At 43.2% G+C, this 24,202-nt stretch overlaps 1 protein-coding gene and 1 long non-coding RNA gene across 39 annotated transcripts in view; one reads left to right on the top strand and one right to left on the bottom strand.

Annotated features, from left to right (window-relative positions):
* Window positions 1–12,506, bottom strand: part of LOC141276140 (uncharacterized) — a 30,306-nt gene extending 17,800 nt beyond the window's left edge. The window contains exon 1 of the long non-coding RNA XR_012325145.1: window positions 12,376–12,506. This is a non-coding gene — a long non-coding RNA (uncharacterized lncRNA). The remainder of the gene's footprint in view (window positions 1–12,375) is intronic.
* Window positions 12,377–24,202, top strand: part of ATXN2 (ataxin 2) — a 127,301-nt gene continuing 115,475 nt past the window's right edge. For 37 of the 38 annotated variants that reach the window (XR_012325142.1, XR_012325141.1, XR_012325140.1 and 34 more), the window contains exon 1: window positions 12,377–12,600. Coding sequence is in view for 10 of the 38 variants with exons in the window: in XM_019950141.3 (XP_019805700.2) it covers window positions 12,377–12,600 (224 nt within the window). In the remaining 28 variants the exon portion in view is untranslated. The remainder of the gene's footprint in view (window positions 12,601–24,202) is intronic. The other variant, XM_073790082.1, reaches the window with a different exon arrangement.

Here is a 24,202-nt window from a genome sequence, read left to right as displayed (position 1 = left end):
GGATGATGAAAAAGTCCTGGAAACAGATAGTATTGATGGTTGCACAACAATGTGAATGTACTTAATGTCACTGAACTGGACACTTAAATATGGTTAAAATGGTCATTTTTGGGGACTTCCCTGGCAGACCAGTGGTTAAGACTCTGCGCTTCCACTGCAGGGGGCGCGGGTTTGATCCCTGGTCCAGGAAGATCCCACATGCCACGGAGCAACTAAGTCCATGCGCCACAACTACTGAGCCCACGTGCCACAACTACTGAAGCTCGCGTACCTAGAGCCCGTGCTCCGCAACAAGAGAAGCCACTGCAGTGAGAAGCCGGCGCGCAGCGATGAAGAGTAGCCCCCGCTCGCCGCAACTAGAGAAAGCCCGCGTGCAGTAGCGAAGACCCATTGCAGCGAAAAATAAAGAAACGAATAAATCAATAAAAATAAATAAATGACATCATCTATCTGAAGTACTTAGAAGAGAGCTTGGCAGAGCATATCAATATAGATCAAAAGATCAACGCTTGTTATTTGTTGGATGAATTCCTAGTGGACGATGGTTGTGTTATTTTGTGCTCCCTTATCCTTTGCAATGAAAAAGGCCGGTTCCAATTTCTGTATATTTTTGGTCATTCTACTCCAACATTAGTGCAGAATAGATAAAGGGGGTAGAGGTGGTAGTGGGGAGCACCCAGTGGAAGCGAATGAGGGTGTCACTATTACAAAGAACAACCGACAATATGTGAACCTCCTTGCACAATGCTCAGGTCAGCCTATTCAAAAGCAGTCCACAGAGGCTGCTCCCCAAGCTGGAGCAGCTCTCGAACACCAGGCTTTGGATGGGGGTTGAGATTTTTGAACCCGCCTCCTCAGTCCTGGCTATGTAGGGCTTTCCCAACAGGTCAGTTTCACCTGAGTCACTCCTGTCTGCCTGCAGAACATGGAACAGAACACTCAGCGCTCTGAATGCCAGGATACCCAAAGCCTCCTTAGGCCTGAGGTGGGTAAGGTCAGAAGGGCCTGGCCCTGAGGGAGACATGCAGGCACAGGCCGCTCCCCCCCACCCCCACCGTCATCTCTCCCTTCCCCACAGCCTCTCCTGTGTTACTCTCTCCCCGGGCCGTGTAGGATACAGAGGCGTAAGCTCAGCCTAACTCTTAGTTTTCGTTTGGAAGGAGATGGAGATGAGTGTGAATGAGTCCATTACTTAATTACTAGAGGTCAATCTAGAAAAAAATCACTCTCAAACCTTGGTATAACTCCAAAGGGTTACATACTATATGATTTACAGTATGTATGTATGAAATGACAGGCTTGTAGACATGGGGAACAGACTAGTAGCTGTCAGGGGTAAGGGGACCATGGGTGAGATAAAAGGAGGTGTGGCTAAAAAGGGCAGCATTAGGCATCATTGTGGTGACGGTAAAGTTCTGTATCTCGACTGTATCAATGCCAACATCCTAGTTGTGATTTCGTACTATAGTTTTACAAGATGTTACCATTGGGGAAAATGAGCAAAGGTACATGAGATCTCTGTATTCTTTCTTACAACTGCATGTGAATTTACAATTGCCTCAAAATAAAAAAAGCAAAGAAACAAAACAAACAAAGAAAACCTTGGCATAATATAGCCCGAGTTAAAATGTAGTTTATCCACACTTTGGGGAATGATTCAGCCTCAAAAGAGAAGGAAATTCTGACACCTGCTACAACACAGATGAACCTTGAAGACGTTATAGTAACTGAAAGAAACCAGACACAAAAGGACAAATACTGTATGATTCCATCTATATGCGGTATTAAAGCAGTCGAAGTCAGAGACGGAAAGTAGACTGCTGGTTACCAAGGGCCGGGGGAGGGGGAAATGGGGAGTTAGTGTTTAATGGGCAGAGAGTTCAGTTTGGGATGATGAAAAAGTCCTGGAGGTAAATGGCAGTGATGGTTGCACAATAATGTGAATGTACTTGATGCCACTGAACTGTACACTTAAAAATGGTTAAAATGGTAAATTTTATGCTATGTATATTTTACCACAATAAAAAGAAATAGCCCAAATGTCAGAAAGTAGATTAGTGGTCGCTAGGGGCTGGGGAAAGGAGGTAATGGGGAGAGATTGCTAATGGGTATTGGATTTCTTTGGGGGACAATGAAATGTTCTAAAATTATACTCTGGTGATAGTTGCACAACTCTATATATGCTAAAAACCAGTGAATTGTACACATTTATTTATTTATCTGTATGATTCCACTTTTTTTTTAATTGGAGTATAGTTGCTTTACAATGTTGTGTTAGTTTCTGCTGTACAGCACAGTTAAGCAGCCATATGTATACATATAGCCCCTCTTTTTTGGATTTCCTTACCATTTAGGTCACCACAGAGCACCAAGTAGAGTTCTCTGTGCTATACAGTCTGTTCTCATTAGTTATCTATTTTATACGTAGTAGTGTATATATGTCAATCCCAATCTCCCAGTCAATCCCACCCCCTCCTCCCCTCTTGGTATCCATGTTTGTTCTCTACTTCTGTGTCTGTCTCTATTTCTGCTTTGTAAATAAGTTCATCTATACCACTTTTCTAGATTCCACATACATGTGTTAATATACGATATTTGTTTTTCTCTTTCTGACTTACTTCACTCTGTATAACAGTCTCTAGGTCCACCTACGACTCTGCAAATGGCGCACTTTCATTTTTTTATAGCTGAGTAATATTCCATTGTAGATATGTACCACATCATCTTTATCCATTCCTCTGTTGACGGACATTTAGGTTGCTTCCATGTCCTGGCTATTGTAAATAGCGCTGCAATGAACATTGAGGTGCATGTATCTTTTTGAATTATGGTTTTCTCTGGGTATACACCCAGGAGTGGGATTGCTGGGTTATATGGTAGTTCTATTTTTCTTTTTTTAAGGAACCTCCATACTGTTCTCCATAGTGACTGTACCAATCTGTATTCCCACCAACAGTGTAAGAGGGTTCCCTTTTCTCCACATCCTCTCCAGCATTTATTGTTTGTAGATTTTTTGATGATGGCCTTTTGGACCGATGTGAGGTGATACCTCATGTAGTTTTGATTTGCATTTCTCACTTCTCTTTTTTAAATTGGAGTACAGTTGATAGACATGTGGCCAAGTTGTCCTTACCATCTGCAATTGACATAGAGCCAACTGCCAGACATGTCAATGAGACCATCCTAGACCATCCAACCCCAGTCGAGCCAGCCCAGAATGGAAGAATTATTCAGTCAACCCACACAATTTTAAGAAATTTTAAAAAGTTAATTGTTTTAAGCCACTATGTTGGGGGTGGTTTGTTACACAGGGAATGCTGATACACAAATACTCAGAATGTTCTTTAAAAGGCTCGTGTAACTTAAAAAAAAAAATCATGTGTCTAGATCATTAGAAATTGCAGTAATAGGATTTCTGAGTCATTTCCAGGATACTAGAAGCCTGTCAATTGCTTACTGCTGCATGAAGACTTGTCCTGCATTGACCCTCTGAGGACAGAAATGAGCCACATGTGCAATGGAAGAGAACCCTGATCAAAGGAGAGTGAAACCAACTCTCATAGGGACTCAGCTGCGACCTCCTTCAGGCCTGCAGAAGGCTGGTGACTTAGAATAGTTCCCCAAAATGCCCCTCGTGGTTTCTTGGCTCCAATGCCTACAAGACCGCATCACAAGCTATTAACTGTAAGAGAAGGAAGCTTTATCCAGTGGGTGAATGCAAACTGGGCAAATCACATATGATGGAGACGTGCGTAAGGAAGGCTAGCTGTTCAACCGTCCCCATCACTGCCTGGAAATGCTTGGGTCATTAGGGGGTGACCTTGATGTCGGCCCCATCATTGTGGCCCATGGCTGGTAGTCATCAGCAGGTCTGAATAGGAAGCATATGCCATTTCAAGCTCAAAGAAGCAAATGTGTATAAACTGAGAATTAGTCTCTGTCAAATCAAATCAACTGAAGTTTATTAAGTGCTTACCACATACAGATGGACTCTGTTTGGGTGGTGGGAGTGAAGGGTTCTACCTGTTTCTGCAGCTCCTATATTTGACCAATATGGCATTTCAGCAGAAAACAATACAAATGTGGCAGAAAGGGATGCAGGGGTGAAAAGTTCCTGAAACAAGCCTTTCTTTTCCATTTCTATGTGACCCAGGATTGACTGCTTAGAGTTTGAGAATGGCAGTTTGTGGCTGAATAAAACAAAATTCAAGTGGTAGAGATAGTAATTGATCTTACTTTGGGAAATGAGAAAGGGCAGGTTAGCAGCGAGTGACCTTGGATAGCTCATGCCACTTTTCTGTTCTGGTGTTGCCATCCCTATAACGGGGTCAGTGCCAAAGGAAACAATGCAAATAAAAGGGCTTTGTGGGAGTTCCCTGGTGGTCCAGTGGTTAGGACTCAGTGCTTTCACTGCTATGGCCCTGGGTTCAATCCCATAGGCCTCCCACAAGCCACGAGGCATGGCAAAAAAAAAAAAAAAAAAAAAAGTGCTTTGTAAACCACAAGGTGCTATACAAATATTAGTTATTCCTACTGATGTCCTAACATGTTTTGTTTTGTTTTGTTTGGAAAAGGTAATATACAAGGTATAAAAGGCATGGTAAAATAAGTTTTCAAACAGTGTAAGGGGTCCCTAGTCCCCTAGTGTCAATTTTTAGTGCCTCATTTAGAGATATTCTAGATGTATGCATATATACACAGTAAAAAAAAAAACCCCCACACAAACACACACACACGCGCTCACACATACTTCCCTGTTGTTTAACACAAGCGCGTGTAGACCATACAAAATATTCTACACATTGTTGTTTTGTTGTTTTGTTTCATTTTTTAATTTTCTGCTTTTTGGCTTACCAACAGGTCTTTCTTCTCCTCAGCTTTTTTGAGGTACAATTGACAAATAAAATTGCATATATTTAAAGTGTACAACGTGATGGTTTGATATTTGTAGACTTTCCAAAGTGATTACTGCAATCCAGTGAATTAACACATCCGTCACCTCACATAGTTACCTTTTTTCTTTTTTTTAACAACAGGTTTTAAAGATCCTTTCAGATCAGTGTAAAGATCTACGTCTTTCTCACTGAACAGCTGAGAATATTCCATATTCCATTGTATTTGGGACACCCTACAAGGCATTTATCTGTCTGCCGCTGATGGAGTTTCTATTCTTTGTTCCAAACAACACTGCAGTGATTATCCTTGTACATTCATCTTTTCACCCTTATTGGGCCAAGGGGAAGGTGCAGTGTCACTTTTGATAGGCAGTGCCAGCTTGTCTCTTGCAGATGGTGACTTTTACAATAGTCAGTTATTTCTCTAATCAGGAAACAGGCAGTAATCTGTGGTGCCAGCTCCCTAGAAGATTGCATTTGATGAAACCAAGGAGATTAGTTTATTTTCCCAGAGAGCCAGCTTGGGCCATCACTATTTCAAATAGCAAAGTGGTTTAGAGTCCAGATGTTGTAGACAGACTGCCTGGCCTCAAATCCCAGCTCTGTCATTTAATGAGTCTAAGTTTAGGCAAGGTGACTTACACTCTCTGTGCCTCAGTCTCCCCATCTATCAAATGGAAATATAATAATCCTGTCTACTTCATAGGGTGAATGCAGGGTTTCTCAACCAACCTCAGCACCACTGACATTTAGGGCTGGAAAAGTCTCTGGTGGGGGCTGTCTTGTGCATTGTAGGGTGTTTAGTAGCATCCCTGGTCATTACCCACAGGATGCCAGTAGCATTTCCCCTTCAATTGTGACATCCAAAAATGTCTCTCAAGATTGCTAATGTCCTTTAGGGCGAGGCAAAATTCTCCCCTCCTGACAAGAGTCAATGGATTGTTGTGAGGATTAAATGAGTTATTATGCAGAAAGAACATAGAACAGAACTGGCACACGGTACCTGCTATAGAAGGAACTACAATTATTTTCATCATTAACATTCTCAAGTCCTGGCTTACCTTATAGAAAAGAAATAGTTTTGATAATATGGGAGCTTAAGTAAGACAGTGGGTATTGTTAAGTCTGTATGTGTTCCACTTCCAAATAAGAATCTAAGTCCCTCTTCTAAGATCATAGGTCCGCAATGTCAGTATTAATTATAGTCTGATCCCTCTGGGGTTCCACTGTGGGGCTCACAGTATCCTGTAGCAAACTAACAAGATCACATGCTAAAGGCCAGCTCAGCTGTCACCGGTGCTGCACGCATCCATTTTAAATCCCATCCTGCATTCTCCAAATGGTGCATACCTCACATCTTTGGCTTTCCATAAACCTGTGAACCCTGAAATAACAGGCTGCCCAGGAAATTCACCTCCCAAAAAGAGGGTGAATGAAAACAGAAAGGGAGAACCAGGAAAAACAAATGGCCGAGTTTCTTTAAATTTCTGGCTCTGCACAGCACAAGCATTTCCAGTGAAAAATAAAGAATTCTTTCTTTTGTGTCTATTTCAGCCGGCATCCAGCTTTTGCCTTGTGAATAATGTCACTGCATTATTATTCTGTCCCACAAGGTAAAACAAAACGAGCAACTTAACAACCAGAAGTGTGCTTGTGTGGAGGAAATGGCTCATTTAAAAGCTTTTCAAATAATGTTGCTGTGTTCCCTATTTTGTCACACCCTCCTCAGTTTTTTCAAACCTATGGGAATGTCGTTACTTTGCACACAAGGTGTGTAAATAATGCCCTACTGGTAGCATCATACCACACTCTTTCTTCCTTCCTTCCTTCCTTCCTTCCTTCCTTCCTTCCTTCCTTTCTTTCCTTCCTTCCTTCCTTTTTTCTTTCTTTCTCTTTTTTTTTTTATCGCCTTTAGTCTTTTGGGATTCCTGGAGTGTCTACAAATAGATTAGCCTCTAAGAATTCTGAGTAACCATGGTTAGAAAAAAAACACTGGTTTAATTAGCGATGGTCCTATTTTTGAAATTACATCTGCTCTTTTTTCTTTTTTCAAGTCTATGCAAAAACTTGAAGAGGATGGGTTTGGGGGGGTGCACGTTAGTTTTGATTTGAATTAATTTTCATGCTTTTGAAAGAGAAATCAAGAGTATTGAGTGAATAATGTATCATCATACATTAAGCATGTTCAAATGAAGAGAGCTGAAAAGAAATGATTGCAGAAAAGTGAATTGCTGGAAATACTGGATCATCTGATGTGTGCTGCTGTACTGAGTGATCACAAATCACTCTTCCCATTTCTGTTTTGCATGGCTACATCACTTTTTCATCTCCAAATCCTCAGACTTGATTACTCATTGCTATGATGAAAATTAAAGGGCCGTGTGGCTCATTGAAGGGTCACTGAAAATCAGAAAGCAAGTATAGAATCCACAGGACTGGATTCCCAAGTTTGAAAGTCTTTCTCTATATGGTTTCTCACTTGATACTTCTTTCATTTCTGAAATAGTGGTTGAAGTGGCCACAGCTATTTTTGAAGTATTTAAGCAATACTTTTCTATATCTGAACTCTTTCAGAACAATGTTCTTCACTGTCTTCAATGACAACTCCCCAATGACAATTGTTGGTTTTGTTTAAACGGCTACCTGAAAATCATTTGGGGTGGGGGAAGCATTCAAAGATTCAACTTCTATTGGATACAATGTTAGTTCCTGACTTCAGCATTTGTCTTTATAGAATTCCGAATGCACACAGAAATCATAGGAAATGCACTTTTTTGGGGGTTGTGTGTATTAGTTATCTATCTATCTATTTATTTATTTATTTATGGCTGTGTTGGGTCTTCGTTTCTGTGCGAGGGCTTTCTCTAGTTGCGGCGAGCGGGGGCCACTCTTCATCGCAGTGCGCGGGCCTCTCACTGTCGCGGCCTCTCTTGCTGCGGAGCACAGGCCCCAGATGCGCAGGCTCAGTACTTGTGGCTCACGGGCCCAGTTACTCCGCGGCATGTGGGATCTTCCCAGACCAGGGCTCGAACCCGTGTCTCCTGCACTGGCAGGCAGATTCTCAACCCCTGCACCACCGGGGAAGCCCATGTTATCTATTGCTGCATAACAAATTATTGCAAAACGTAATGACTTAAACAACAAGAATTAGGAGTCTGGTACAGTTTAGCTGAGTGTCTCAGGCACGGGGTTTCTAAGAAAGCCTAATAAGGTACATTGACCAGGGCTAGAGTCATATCAAGGCTTGATTAGAGGATGATCCTCTTCCAAGCTCACTCACATGGCTTGTTGCTGTCCATCAGGTTCTCACTGTGGTTGGAGACATCAGTTCCTTGTCATGCAGGCCTCTCCATAGGGCAGCTCACAACATGGCAGCTAGCCTTCTTCAAAGCAAGTGAGAATGTGCAATCCAATACAAAAGGCACAGTTTTTGTAACTTAATTCTGGAGTGAAAACCCATAATTTTTTCCAACTTTTTGTTAGAAGGAAGCCACTAGGTCTTGCTCATATTCAAGTGGAGGGGATTTCACAGGGTCTGAACACCAGGAGAACAGGATCATAGGGGGTCACTTTAACGGCTGCCTTCCACGCTATTTTGTCTTTTTTTTGGAGGGGGCTGGATTAGTTCCCCGACCAGGGATCAAACCCAGGCCGCCAGAAGTGGAAGCTCTGAGTCCTAACCACTGGACTGCCAGGGAATTCCCACACACCATTCTGTCTTACGGTGCATTATCCCGGCATTTTCATCTAAAGCTAAAGCCCTCTGACATCACAGTTGTTGTTAACCATGTCTTCAGAGATCCAGAATTCAGATGAAGGGTTTGCAATAAGTGATATTACTTCATTTTGGGTGGTGATCCTCCTTCCACAAAGAAAAAAGGGGGCTGTATAGAATAGAATCAACAGTAGAGGCTCCCTTGGTTTCTATTTTAATATAAAAACAGAAATCAAAAAAAATTTTTTTTTTTTTTTGGCCACGCCGCATAGCTTGTGGGATCTCAGTTCCCTGACCAGGGATTGCACCCGGGCATGGCAGTGAAAGCCCAGAATCCTAACCACTAGGCCACCAGGGAACTCCTGAGAAATCAAATTTTAATGATAAACTCTCAAACATTCCAGGTGTGGATGTATTATGAAATGGCACAGTCACTTTGGAAAAGAGTTTGACAGTATCTTTAAAAAGTTAAATTTAAATTTACCATATCACCCAACATTCCATTACTAGGCATCTGCCCAAAAGAAATAAAAATATATGTCTACATGAAGACATATGTTTACAAATGTTCATAGCAGCAGCATTCATAATAGCCCAAAACTTGAAACAATCAAAATGTCCACCAACTGGTGAGTAGATACACAAAATGTGGTATAGTCATCCCTCAGTATCCTCAGGGGATTGGTTCCAGGAACCCCATGGATACCAAAATCCGAGTATGCTCAAGTTCTCTGTATAAAATGGTGTAGTATTTGCACATAAACTATATACATTCTCCCGTATACTTTAAATCACCTCTAGATTACTTATAATAACTAATACAACGTAAATGCTATATAAATAGTTGCCAGAGTCTAGCCAATTCAAGTTTTGCTTTTTGGAACTTTTGGGAATTAAAATTTTGGGGGGGGAAACTCCCCGGCGGTCTAGTGGTTAGGACTCAGCACTTCCACTGCCAGGGGCCTGGGTTCGATCCCTGGCGGGAGAACTAAGATCCAACAAGCCGCACAGTGTGGCCAAAACAAACAAAACAAAAGACAAAAACAAACCAAAAAAACCTGTAAGAAAAAAAATTTTTTTCGGGCTTCCCTGGTGGCACAGTGGTTAAGAATCCTCCTGCCAATGCAGGGAACACAGGGTCGAGCCCTGGTCCGGGAAGATCCCACATGCCGCGGAACAACTAAGCCCGTGCGCCACAACTACTGAGCCTGCGCACCTAGAGCCTGTGCTCTGCAACAAGAGAAGCCACCGCAATGAGAAACCTGCGCATCGCAACAAAGAGTAGCCGCCTCTCACCGCAACTAGAGAAAGCCCGCGCGCAGCAGCGAAGACCCAACGCAGCCAAAAATAAAATAAATAAAATTTTAAAAAAAATTTCTGTTTCGATCCATGGTTGGTTGAATCCAAGTATATCCATACAATGGAATACTATTCAGTGATAATAAGGAATGAAACCCTGATACATGCTATGACATGGATAAACCTCAAAAACATGTCAAGTGAAAGAAGGCAAAGAACACATTGTAAAATCCCATTTATATGAAATGTATACAGCAGATAAATCCACTGAGACAGGTAGATTAGTGGCTGCTGGGACTGAGGATGTTCTGGGAGTAACTGCAAATGGGTAAAAATGATTCTTTTGGGGTGATGGAGATGTTCAGAAATTAGTTGTGATGGTTGCACAACTGTGCAAATTTACGGAGAATCACTGAATTGTACACAAAATGGGTGAATTTCATAGTATGTAAGATATATTTCAATAAAGCTGTTAAAATATAGTTTCAATAATAATAGGTGAAAACTTCAGCTTTCTCAGCATAAATGAAATCAAGTTCAGCTATGTCAGCTTCAGGTCTTCTTATTCCACTTTCTTTTTTCCTTCTATCTGTGGAATTTGGTCCTAGCATTGAATTTTGGGACCTTGGTCCCAGATATGGCTAACTGTCAAATCATTAAACGAGAGAAAGTTGATTGTATTTCTATTATGGTCCTTCTATTTTTTTTTTTTTCCTCATCCAGTTTTTTAGTCTCAGTTTCCTTTGGGTTAATTTTCCAAGGAGTTTGCAACTGTTGGCTTAAAAGAATGCTCTTTCCCTCCTCAACCTCCTTTCTACCTCAGATGGAAGATAAAGTTGATATCCCACTTTTCAACTGTTTGCAGAATATGATAATCATTTTTGCCCAACTATCTAGGAGATTTTCAATTTGGCTACTGGAGGCTCATGGCTTAATCATTTTCTAAGTTTCTCTATGTCTTTACCTTTATTTGATAGTTCTGGGAGACTGAGGTACATGTTGGTGTTTCCTCCCTATCATTTCCTGAAGTAATTTCACTTTTTAAAAAACTAGATTCTTCACCAAGGGAAACAAAAGTTATCTAATCGCTTCCAATTTAATTGCAACACAGTAAAAAAAGAAAAAGAAAGAAAGAAAAGAAACACGGATTACTGTGCTGGCTACCAAGCTAAGTTAAAGTAAAACTTCTAAAGGGGCCAAGGTCTAAAGTTCGCACATTCTTGTGAGATCTGTCTCCACCGAAGGAAACCCCATTACCAATAGCTCTACCAATCATGTACTTCTTTTTGAGTCTCATGAAGGAGGAAAAAGAAGTTCAAAGTGAAGGAACATGGGTTCAAATGAAGGTCAGATACCCAAGAGTTTTCTGGTCAGTGGTGCCGGGGTTGGAAAAGCGGGGAAAATGTAATCAGATGTGGGTGGCCCCGGGAGGTTGTTCGATTCCTACCCTGTTGGTCTTGGCAAGGGAAGACAGGACGGACTGTCTTTGACACCCGGCTGACACAGTGAGAGCCTACTGTGTGCCAGGTGCCGGGGATACAAAGAAAACTATGGGAGGCTTGTGTTCCAGGTGCTTTATATATAGCAAGACAGTCTCCGCCCTGAAGACACTTGCAGTCCATTTTCGAAGTTGCATCAGGTGGGGCAAACACGGATTCTCCTAGCTGCCTGAGAACGGTGAACGCTGCGCGGGTGAGGGGCGCCCAGAACCACTGCGTTTGGGTTCGCTACACTAGGCTGGCCCTGCAGGCGAACATAGACACTCCCTCTCCGAAGGGCAGACCCGCCTCGAAGAGGGCGGATCCGGGCAGGGCCGGCCGGCGCCGGGCCCTCACCCGACCCCAGCGAACGCGGCCCTGCGCGGCGCCCGCTCCTCACGTGTCCCTCCCTGCCCCGGTGCCGCCTCACGTTCTGCTTCCGCCCGACCCTTCCGACTTCCGGTAAAGAGTCCCCATTCCGCACCTCCGCGCCCACCCCGCGTCGCCACGCGGCACCTCTGTGTGCCCGACCCCCGATGCGCTCGGCGGCCGCAGCTCCTCGGGGCCCCGCGGCGGCCATCGAGCCTCGTCGCTTCGCCGCGGCCAGGTGGCCCGGGCGGCGCTCGCTCCCGCGGCCGGCGCGGCGGGGCGGCGGCAGCGGCGGGGCTCCGACACCGTATCCCTCCGCCGCCCCTCCCCCGCCCGGCCCCGGCCCCCCTCCCTCCGGGCAACGCTCGCCTCCCTCCGCCTCAGACTGTTTTGGTAGCAACGGCAACGGCGGTGGCGCGCCCCGGCCCGGCTCCCGGCGGCTCCTCGGTTTCGGCGGGCCTCCCCGCCCCTTCGTCGTCCTCCTTCTCCCCCTCGCCGGCCCGGGTGCCCCCCCCGCCGCGCCGACCCGCGCCTCCCCGCCGCGCTCCGGCGTCTCTTCGGCGCGCCCGGCTCCCGGCTGTCCCCGCCCGGCGTGCGGGCCGGTGTATGGGCCCCTCACCATGTCGCTGAAGCCCCAGCAGCAGCAGCAGCAGCAGCAGCAGCAGCAGCCCGCGGCCGCCAATGCCCGCAAGCCTGGCGGCGGCGGCGGCCTCCTCACGTCGCCCGCCGCCGCGCCGTCGCCGTCCTCTTCCTCAGTCTCGTCGTCCTCGGCCGCGGCTTCCTCCTCCTCCTCCTCCTCGGTGGCGGCGGCGAGCGCAGGCGGCGGGCGGCCGGGCCTGGGCAGGTGGGTGTCGCGCCCCTGCCCCCTACGCTTAGGGGCCTGGACCAGCCCGGGCCTCGCGTCCCCTCCCCCGCGGCCCGCACCGCGGTCCCCGCCCCGTGACTGCCTGGGCTGGGGGGGCGGGGTGGGCTGGGGGCCTTCAGTGGGGGTGGCGCTCGCGTCTAGAGCCTGGTGCGGTAGGGTGAGGGGGCGCCGCGGAATCCCTCTGGGAATGTCAGGCGGTGTCCATCCTCCTGCAACATCCCCACCCCCTCTCTCAAACGGTCAAGATGGAAGGACTCGGCAGCCTCCCCCTCTCCATTTAAGTGTTCGGGAGGCTTTACAGGTCTCGGCGATTGTCAGCCCTCGATCACCTTTTTTAAGGCTCCTCTGCCCCCAGTGAGGGGGATGCTTGGGCAGCGCTCCCACCTCCTTTAAATATTAACGTGGAAGGGTCTTTAGGTTTAGGTTGTCTCCCGAAACTTGCCAACTCCCCCGTTTGGGAATAACGAGGGAGGGGGGTAAGGTTAGGGCAGTGCCCCCCCCCCCCCCCGCCTGTTAAAGGGGCAGCCACAGCCTCAGCTGGAGTCATGAGGGTCTGTGCAGTCTCCTTACCCACGCCCTTCTCTGCCCAGAGAGAGATCGAAGGACCAGGTGGAGGTGGGTGGGCAGTGACCCCCGCAGCCCTTCCCATTTAAGTCTGAGGCGGCGGCGGGGGCTCCAGAGCTCCGCGGGAATCGTGGGGCTCTGTGCAGTTTCCCGCAGCGTTCCGCCCTCCCCCACGTGCGGAAGGGATGGGGGAGTGCCCGACCCCCTCCCGGCCTCCCTCCTTCCCCCGCAAGGCCTCTCTGGCGCGGGTGGCGGCCGAGCCGCATTGCTGTTCCGAGGCCGCGGAGGAGAAGGCGCCTTTGAATAGTGGTGGGCGAAGGCCGGCCCCAGGCGCGGCAGCTCAGGCCGGACCGGGGACGTAGCGGGCGTTGGCGGCAGGGGGCGGGCACGCTGTGTGTTTTTTCCCAGTACTTGCCCCGATTTATAAATTTCCAGAGGAGAGGGATGTCAGCAGGAGGCACGGTGGGGTTCCGGAAGGCAGAAATGTGGTGTTTACTTGCGTCGCCTCCCCCACTTCACTTTGACCCAGGTTTGTGGTACAGACTGGGGGCTCACGTCGCCTCAGCCGACCGGGTCTGGCTCTGGAGGCCTGGTGCGGGGTGCGTTGGGGGGGGGAGTTGTCAGTTCGCATTTCGCGAACTAAGAAAATGCTTAGTGTTCAGACGGGGCAGCAAATGTCAATAGATTGCATTCCGTTGTGGCCAGTGCCCTTAACTTGGGGATTGCCGCCAGAGATCACCAAGGGCAGGCCAGTCCACGTCCCCTGTGCCCCGAGCCCATCCGTGTTGCCGGCACCACCGTGCCTCCCCTTAGGCCTAGGCGGGGTTGGCAGGCTCGGTGATGAGAATCCTCCTTAAGTAGACCTCCTGGCTTTAGCAGGTGGTGGGATAAGGGGGTATTTTTTGATGCAGAGTTTTCTCTTTTTTTCTTCTTTTTTTTTCAGTTTTCTTTTTGAAAACAGGTTTTTAGCAATCCATTTCCAAAGAATTATCATTTATGGCAGGATAACTTATCCATCAAGATGATTCAGAGCTGATTTTTTAAAAAATAAATTAAAAAATTTTATTTTTGCAGCGCGCAGGCGCGGGCTTTCTCTAGTTGCGGTGAGCGGGAGCTACTCTTCCTTGCGGTGCCGGGCTTCCCATTGCGGTGGCTTGTTGCGGGGCACGGGCTCTAGGCGCACGGGCTTCAGTAGTTGTGGCACGCGCGCGGGCTCTAGAGCGCAGGCTCAGTAGTTGTGGCGCACGGGCTTAGTTGCTCCGCGGCATGTGGCATCTTAGTTCCCCGACCAGGGCTCGAACCCGTGTCCCCTGCATTGGTAGGGAGATTATTCTTAACCTCTGGGCCACCAGGAAGGCCCCAGAGCTGGTTTTTTAGGGAGTTCTGCCTTCAGTGTGGGACAGTCAGGAACACTGGTTTTCTTGACTTCTACGCTACCCACCCACCCCCGCCCCCCACTCCCAGTTTCGCCTTTGAAGCATCTACAGTTGCTACCTATCAAAACTAGTTAAAATGAAGTGCTTATTTTCCCAGCTCTGTCCACATACAATTCTGTAACTTCAGTTCCCGTTTTCCAGTGGCATCCATAGTAACAAAAAAATTTGGAAAAAATTTAAGTATAATTTTTATAAAGAAGGATGCACTGTTTTTTCCTTTTTGGGATCAGATAGAAATCTGGCAGATATATTCAACTTGTTTAAATAATTAAAAATGAAAACTAAGGTTTTTAGATTGCATCAGTTTTCCTTAGGCTTAAAAATTAGAGAATTTGTTCCAGAGTGGCTTGAGTGATCAAAAATATTTGGAATGTTTTAATACCACAGATCTTTTTTGTTCCTTGAGACTTCACAAACATTTAAGATTAATTTAGATTCTTGCTTGCCTTAAGTTCCTTTGAGTCATAAATTGTATGTAGCCCTTATTCTTTTTGATGAATATGTGAAGTTTCGTTTAATGTATTGGATTCATATAGTGTGAAATTTTGTTATTGTACATGTTCTTTAGTTAATGTACTTGTGGAATTCCTTTCCATTTTGAATCACTGTTACTGGGTTCTTTATAAACCAATTACAGTTTCTAGAGTTTCTTCACGTATGCTTGTGTGTATCAGCAGTTCAAATGTGTTTCTGGGACCAAAGGTGAATTAAAAAAATGCAGCATTGGGTTTGCCATGTTTATAGACAGCAAAATATTCTTGAAAGTCTAGAAACTCACATGTCTGCTTTAAATAATACAGCATTTCATATTCGAATTTTTTTGTTGTCAACAGTGGATTTTCATGGCTTTCAAAAATTTATTGTCTTTAATTGTCATATGCTTTAGAAGGTGGCTGTTTTCTCTTAGATTGATGTAAACACAGTGTTAAAGTGTGAACGTAATTTTACCTTAATCCAATTCTTATTTTTGCTGCTTTGATTTTTATGTGGTTTTAGTGATTGTGTATGTTATTTTGTGTTCAGCTTTTTTCTTCTTAGCACTGCATTATAAATTTTCTTTTTAAAGTTTCTGCTTAACCATTCTATTGTGGGGATTTGGGTTTCCACATTTTTGCTATTATAGATGGTGGTGCAGTAAACATCTTTATACTAAGAGCTTTTTGCTTCAGTCTAATTATTTCCTTAGAGAAGTTCCCAGGAGTGGTTTTACTAGGCCAGAGGTCTTCAAGTTTTTTATGGCTCTTGCTAGCTGTGCCATAATACTCTTCAGGAGACTTGTGTTAGTTTCCAGTGCTGAAAAGGTGGCTCTTTTATAGAACGGTTTTTTGTAGTTTGTCAAACACTTTGGGGGATTTTGAAGGGAAAAGTTGCATTTACTGTCGAGTGCATACATAATTAAGTGCTTTTATTAGTTACCTGTTTATCTTTCACTTTGGTTTCTCTGAGGATTTAATTAATGAATGTGAAGGTGGTTTGAAAATTGTAACTGTTAATATTAATGAGGATACATGGTGTATCTATTGTGCTGATACTTCTGCTACGTAGAGGAATGACAGTCCTGAGGAACTTATTCTAAAACTTTGTGTTTTTTGGTTAACCTTCCTCGTTCATCTAAAAGTATTTTTTATTAGCTGCTAGTATAAGATCAAATTATTTTTTAGTACCTTTTTTTGTAATTTCATAGCACTATTGGGAATTATCACTGGTTAAGCCGTATCTTTCTTTTCCATGTTCCCTTCCCTGTTAAAATATATATATATGTGTTGCATGTGTATGTATTCATAGATAGATAGATGTAGATACAGGTTTATAATCCTATTACTGTATTCCAGACCCTAAAATAATACAGTATTAGAATTTCTTTGGATACAGGATTAAGTGTGAATGAAAACTTTCTTAGTAATTTTCAGCTTAGTACTTTCACTGCTTCTTTCTCTTAAGGCATTGCAACTTAGAAATTATGCTGCAGTTCATTGTAATTGTTCATCATGCTTCCATTTAAATATTGGTGAGATTTTTGTCTCTTTAAATTAAGTTTCTTATAGAAGAGCCTAAAAAAACTACATTCATTCAATACATAAATTTATTGAAAATCTGTGTACAATGGAGAGGTAGGTGCTTGGGATATATTAATGAATAAAAGGAAAGATAGCTGCCCTCCAGTTGTTTACATTCCGGTGTGAGGAACCAGACAATAAATGAGACATTAAATTAGCAAACTGTATATATTAGTTAAGAGCCATAGGATTAGAGGAGAGCAGATTAAAGATATGATATGGGAGTGTGGGGGAAGGGAGTGGGTTGCAGTTTTAAATGGGTTAGTCTCTTGAAGAGATAACATTTGAGCAAAGTTTTGAACGTGAGGTAGTTAGCCGTTTGCTTTTAACCTAAATTAATTAATCATATGGCCCCAGTTGTAATTTATAAGGTTTGAACTGCATCATCCCTTGCTAATTCATTCTTTTATGTGGATTAATTAACAAATTAATCCACAGGTAAACTGTAGATGGTTGTTAAAAGAGGTACCTTTTTGTGTTTCTATTGGGCTTTTTAATTTTACCTAATCAGTTTAATTTTCATCCCAAGTACCTAAAGAAAATATACTTTAAAAAAATTTTATTGGAATATAGTTGATTTACAATGTTGTGTTAGTTTCAGGTGTACAGCAAAAATACGCTGTTTAAGATTGGGCAAAAACCTACAACAAATAGCTTATCTTTGACAAAGGTAAAAGTAAGCCTATAGTTGCTTAAAGATTTTGCATTTTGAAAAGTCAACGCGTTGCATGGTATCAGTCATGGTGTTTCTTTTTTGGTTAAATGTAAACTTGCATTTTCTGTGTTTCTATACTTTTACACAGGGGATGTTAACTATAGCTATTTAATAGCCATATGTTTCAGCTTTAAGGAGTTTTTCTGTCTAAATAGATACAGCTGTGTTAGTACTTATTTTCACCATTGCAAAGTGTTTACCTTGAAAAGGATTTTAAGTTTTTATAAGATTTTTTCCCTAGAATTGTAATTTTCTATTTTGGCTAGATAATAATAGTATTTTGATATCATTTTAAAGAGTTAAGCCTAAACAAAATTCTCTCTTTGTAGCTATTTCAGATGATTGTGACTTCAGTGGAGATACAGTTTACTAACAGGCCTACCTGCTACTGTATTTTTTTAATTGAAAGTACTTGCCTTTTTTTTTTTTTTAGCCTATCTGGGTCATCTGTGAGTGTTAACCATACCAAGATTTAAGAGGTCCATATATTTTAGCAAGAGTGTCATTAAAATAAAAGTAGATTGCTCTTTCCTCTTGAGGTCTTTTTACCTCCTTAGATGTTAGATTTCAAAAATAAGGATGTGTTGGGACTTCCCTGGCAGTCCAGTGGTCAAGACTGTGCTTCCAGCGCAGGGGGCACGTGTTCTATCCCTGGTTGGGGCACTAGGATCCCGCATGCTGCGGGTGGCCAAAAGGGAAAAAAAGCGGGGGGGGGGGGCTTCCCTGGTGGTGCAGTGGTTGAGAATCTGCCTGCTAATGCAGGGGACACGGGTTCGAGCCCTGGTCTGGGAGGCTCCCACATACCGCGGAGCAACTAGGCCCGTGAGCCACAACTACTGAGCCTGCGCGTCTGGAGCCTGTGCTCCGCAACAAGAGAAGCCGTGATAGTGAGAGGCCCGCACACCGCAATGAAGAGTGGCCCCCACTTGTCACAACTAGAGAAAGCCCTCGCACAGAAACGAAGACCCGACACAGCAAAAATAAATAAATTAATTAATAAAACAAAGGACTAGTCTTTAAAAAAAAAAGCGGGGGGGGGGAGAGTGTTCGTCAGAAAATTTACTCATCAGTGAATATGAAGCTGGTATCAAGCTTTTGAAAGATTGTAGCACGTAAATCTAGAATTTGTAATGTAGACACTTTTGATCCCATAACTTTACTAACATTACTCATGATTAGAAACAGGTTGACCTATATCTTAGGCAGATTTTTTTTTTTTTTTAGAAGATGTTGGGGGTAGGAGTTTAATTAATTAATTTATTTTTGCTGTGTTGGGTCTTCGTTTCTGTGCGAGGGCTTTCTCTAGTTGTGGCAAGCGGGGGACACTCTTCATCGCGGTGCGCGGGCCTCTCACTATCGCGGCCTCTCTTGTTGCGGAGCACAGGCTCCAGACGTGCAGGCTCAGCAATTGTGGCTCACGGGCCTAGTTGCTCTGCAGCATGTGGGTTCTTCCCAGACCAGGGCTCGAACCTGTGTCCCCTGCATTAGCAGGCAGATTCTCAACCACTGCGCCACCAGGGAAGCCCCTGACCTATATCTTAATGTGTTTTTTTATATCTTTAAACTATACTTTTCTACTCAAAACGAATTTCTTTTATATGTGTGTGTGTGTATGAAATTTAACACTTTGGGGCATACAGACATGTACAGAATGTGGCCCACACTGCTTATCTTACAATAGAGATAAGAGCTGTACTTAAACCAGTGTCCAAAACAGATTCTTTCTTCAGATTAATAAATTGAGAAAGTCTTTGTATAAGTATTACCTCATTTGTATTTGAAAGTTCTGTCTTTTATAATTTGAAAAACAGTATGCTTTAAATATTTAATGTAGAAGAGTGCACAGAATTTAAAAAAAAAAAGCCCAAACTCCTTTAAAATTAAAATCTCCCACAGTCTTTCCTTTGAGGTAACCACTGTTAGAAATTTGGTGAACAATTTTTCAGACTCCGAAAATGAGATCATATGGTGCCTACTGTTTTGGATTCAAGAGTATATATTTTCTTTTTAAAGATTTATTTTTTCCCTAAAACTGTAGAATTTTAGAGCATAACAAAGTCTTAAAATAGAAGGGAAAAAATTTTAAGCTTTGAGAGGTGAGGGTATTTGCTCAAAGCAACGTCTTTGTAGAATTTTGTTACATCCTTCCCATTAAATAAACGCAGAGATAAACAAGATCGTACTGTGTGGGACTTCCCCGGTAGTCCAGTGGCTAAGGCCCCGAGCTCCCAATGCCTGGTGCCCGGGTTTGATCCCTGTCAGGGAACTAGGTCCCACGTGCGCATGGCAACTAAAACCCAGTGCAGCCAAATAAATAAACAAATAAATAGATCATGCTTTGTATTTTAAAGAAGACACAGCCACAGACAGTCCTTGCCCTTCAGGATAGCTTTTGTAACCTTGAGTTCAGCTGGATAAAATAGAAGGTCTAGTTCCTTTTAAAAATATATATATAATTTTGTACATATGTGGTGTGAAATCTACTTAAATGTGAAGTCCTTGGTTTTGTTAGTTGTAATTGTTTAGTATTGTGGATCTGGGGGGTTTATGAAAATTTGCCACAACTATTAACCTTAGGTTTTATTTGCTAAAAATATTTGCAGTTGTATTCATGTGAAAATTTGAAATTCCCTTTAATTTAAAATAATATTTATGTAGATTGCTTGTACTTTAAGCCTCGAAATTTAGTCATGTGGCCATACAATAACAATTTCATGCCATGATTAGTAGCTAAATGCATTTTGGGAACTGGATAAAATGGCATGCTGTAAGGGAGTCTTTGTAATTCTCACCAGTTTGTGGTATGTGGCTTGTTTTTATTAAGAGTTTCAGAACTGGGGGCTTCCCTGGTGGCGCAGTGGTTGAGAGTCCGCCTGCTGATGCAGGGGACACGGGTTCGTGCCCCAGTCTGGGAAGATCCCACATGCCGCGGAGCAGCTAGGCCCCTGAGCCATGGCCGCTGAGCCTGCGCGTCTGGAGCCTGTGCTCTGCAACGGGAGAGGCCACAACGGTGAGAGGCCCACGTATCGCAAAAAAAAAAAAAAAAAAAAGTTTCAGAACTTTAGAATGTTGTCCTCTTGAAAGTATTACCTTGAGAGACTTTAAGAGGTTGTCAATGTCAAATATTTTTGATTGCCACTTTATGTTCATATTGCTTTTTATAAGTCATATGTTAAAAGATACTCTTAGCAATAATTGTTGTAAATAGAGTATCTTGATTATAGTTTTTTTATTTATTTTTAAATTTTATTTATTTATTTTTAAAAGTTTATTTACTTATTTGGCTCTGCCGGGTCTTAGTTGTGGCACGCGGGATCTTCATTGTGGCATATGGGATCTTTAGTTGCGACGTGCATGTGGGATCTAGTTCCCTGACCAGGGATGGAACCTGGGCCCCCAGCACTGGGAGTGCAGAGTCTTAGCCACTGGACCACAAGGGAAGTCCCAGTTTTAGTTTTAAAGAAAGAAAAGGCTGGTTTTGAATCAAATCGTGCATTCTTCTTTTGGGACTCATAAACATTTCTTGTGGACCTTGTGTAGTTACCTTTTTTTCAATCCTGAAACATACTTGAAAATCAGGTAGAGAAAAAACTTAAGGTTGAAGCTTGTGCAGATTACAGAAAGGTGAGCGCTTTTGGGCCTTTTTCACTTTATATGTGATTCTGCTTAGCTTGCTTTTTTGATTTACAGATTGCCAGCAAGTAGGTAAAACTTTTAGGGGCAAACACACTGGTAGCGATGAGAAGTAATAATAGTATGATAGAAGGTTAAGAGATGGGAAAATTATAAAAAAACACACAAGAGCTCAAAAGTTTACCATCAAGGGCTATAAGTGTATAGCTCTATGCCTTAGTAGACCCCAGAGGCATTACTATTTTATGGCATAATATGTTTAATTGATGTGCTCATAATGGTGACTCGTAAGACAAGGTTAAATTGTTTTTCATATCTTTCAAAGAAGTAATTTCTCAAAGGTTAGGTGATGACCCCTTAGTAGATTGTAAAATCACTTTAGTGGGTCATGACAAGCATTTTTAGAAAAAATGAAAAAAATAGAAGATATTACAGTGCATTGCATTTTAAGGGTAAGAATTGTTTTAAGGAACTTCTGTAATGTATATATACCGTGTTGCAATTTAAACTGTAACTTTTCATTGGTGTAGTCAAAGTCACTGATTTAGAGGCACCAAGATGCAGTAAAAGGATTGAGGAAGGGTTTTGGAGTTTTTTCCTACTCTAGGGTTGCCAGATTTAGCAAATAAAAATACAGGATGCCCAGTTAAACTTGAATTTTTAAAAATTTTTTTTTTTAAGTATAGTTGATTTACAGTGTTGTGTTAGCTTCGGGTGTATGGCACAGTGATTCAGACGTATATATTCTTTTTCAGATTCTTTTCCCTTATAGGTTATTACAGAATATTGAGTATAGTTCCCTGTGCTGTACAGTTGGTCCTTTTTGGTTATCTATTTTATATATAATAGTGTATATAGTTTAAAACTCGCAAACTTGCAATTTATTCCCCCCTCTCCCCAACTTGCATTTCTGATAAACGACGACTGATTTTTTGGTATAAATAGGTCCCAAATTGCATGGAACAAAATTATTATTTATCTGAATTTCAAATTTGACTGGGTATCCTTTATCTGGTAACCCCAGTCTGGGCTAGAATTGGGATTCACCCCCTGGTGACTAAAATTTAAGCTCTGTGAGGGCAGGAACCTCATTTTGTTCACTATTGTATCCCAGTCTCCTGGAACAGTGCTTGGCACTTAGTAAGTGGTCAGATGTTTGAGTGAATGAATGGGCAAGTTACTCTCAGGCTCAGTTTCTGTACTTATTAAAAGGGGGAAATAATACCTTCTTTAAAAAGTGAGATACTAAATTTTTATTACATGTCATTCTCCACACATATTAAGCTCTGAGTATTTTATTTGTTTTGGCACGCCATGCGGCTTGCAGGATCTTAGTTCTCTGACCAGGGATCGAGCCTGGGCCCTTGGCAGTGAAAGCACGTAGTCGTAACCACTGGACCGCCAGGGAATTCCCTCAATGTTTTAGAATTATACAGATCTGGAGTTGGAGGTGGCTCTGGTGAGTATTTACTTCTCATTCTCTTTACTGATGAGGAAACTAAGGCCACAGAGATTATTTGCCAAAGTTCTCCCATCATCATTGGCTGCATAGCTGGCTTTGGAATCTTGTTCCCTCTTCTTTGTAATATGTTTCTTAAGACTTATTTTCAAAATTTGATACTCATTTAGTAATCTAAGAAAAGATCCACCTGTCCAGAAAAAAATTTTCTAAGTGTTTCAATTAGCAAAGGGTCTACTCTGCTATTTTTTTTAATTTATTTATTTATTATTTATTTTTGGCTGTGTTGGGTCTTCATTGCTGCACGCGGGCTTTCTCTAGTTGCGGTGAGCTGGGGACACTCCTAGTTGCAGTGCGCGGTCTTCTTACTGCAGTGGTTCTCTTGTTGTGGAGCATGGGCTCTAGGCACTCGGGCTTCAGTAGTTATGGCATGAGAGCTCAGTAGTTGTGGCATTCAGGCTCAGTAGTTGTGTCTCATGGGCTCCAGAGCACAGGCTCAGTAGCTGTGGCGCATGGGCCTAGCCGTTCTGCGGCATGTGGGATCTTCCTGGACCAGGGCTCGAACCCATGTCCCCTGCATTGGCAGGCAGGTTCCTAACCACTGCGCCACCAGGGAAGTCCCCTACTCTGCTATTTTTTGTTTTCTGTCACATTTAAGTGGAAGAGTGTCTCTTTAGTCCTTTTAACTTAGGAACTTGAATCCAAAATGAAGTTCCTCTGTTTCTACCAGGCATTCCTTTCCTCTGTGACTATCCTTTCTTAATCTTTAACCTAGCTGGCAAATAGGTTTCACTTTATCTGGTAATTATGATTGATTGTTGTGTTGTTTGAAGGATTCTGAGATTTCATGTTGTTTGGAGGATTCTGAGATTTCGTCTGGCTTTAGAGAAGAGATGTAGATAGAGAAGGGGGTGGGTTGATTCTTTATCATGGGCACCGGAGGGATTTGCTGACTGTAGCTTAGCAAACTTTCTGATTGGTCTCTTTATGCCTAGACACTTCCTATATACTCTATAGCCATAAAAATCCTCCCCTCCACCCCACCCCTGGCAAAAAAAAAAATATCCCCCAAACATCTTTCATTGTGTACTGTTTCTATTAAGAAACTTTTAGTGGCTTTCATCACTAGCTGAATCAAATCGAGACTATTCATGAATAGTTTTAGTCAAGTCCCTCCACAGACTGTGCATACTGTATTCTCCAGAATAAATCAAATTATGTCAATCTAGTCATCTTGTCCTCTTAAGCATAGGTTTTTGAAGGCTTAGCACAGATCCTTTCTTACACAGTCCCTCACCATATTTACCCTAGGAAAATGGGATTCTTCCTGTGCCCCTGTGATTTTTGGCAAGTATCATTCCTGTGGCATTCAATGTACAGTGTGTTTTTTCCCCCATAAATTTATTATTTATTATTTATTTTGGCTGTGTTGGGTTTTTGTTGCTGCGCACGGGCTTTCTCTAGTTGCTGTGAGCGGGGGCTATTCGTTGCAGTGCAGGGCTTCTTATTGCGGTGGCTTCTCTTGTTGCAGAGCACGGCCTCTAGGTGCGTGGGCTTCAGTAGTTGTGGCACGTGGGCTCAGTAGTTGTGGCTCACGGGCTCTAGAGCGCAGGCTCAGTAGTTGTGGCGTATGGGCTTAGATGCTCCGTGGCATGTGGGATCTTCCCGGACCAGGGCTCGAACCCGTGTCCCCTGCGTTAGGCAGGAGAATTCTTAA

The sequence above is a fragment of the Tursiops truncatus genome, chromosome 13 (genome assembly GCF_011762595.2).
Source record: "Tursiops truncatus isolate mTurTru1 chromosome 13, mTurTru1.mat.Y, whole genome shotgun sequence".
Lineage (NCBI taxonomy): Eukaryota > Metazoa > Chordata > Mammalia > Artiodactyla > Delphinidae > Tursiops > Tursiops truncatus.
This window is presented reverse-complemented; position numbering and strand designations above follow the sequence as displayed.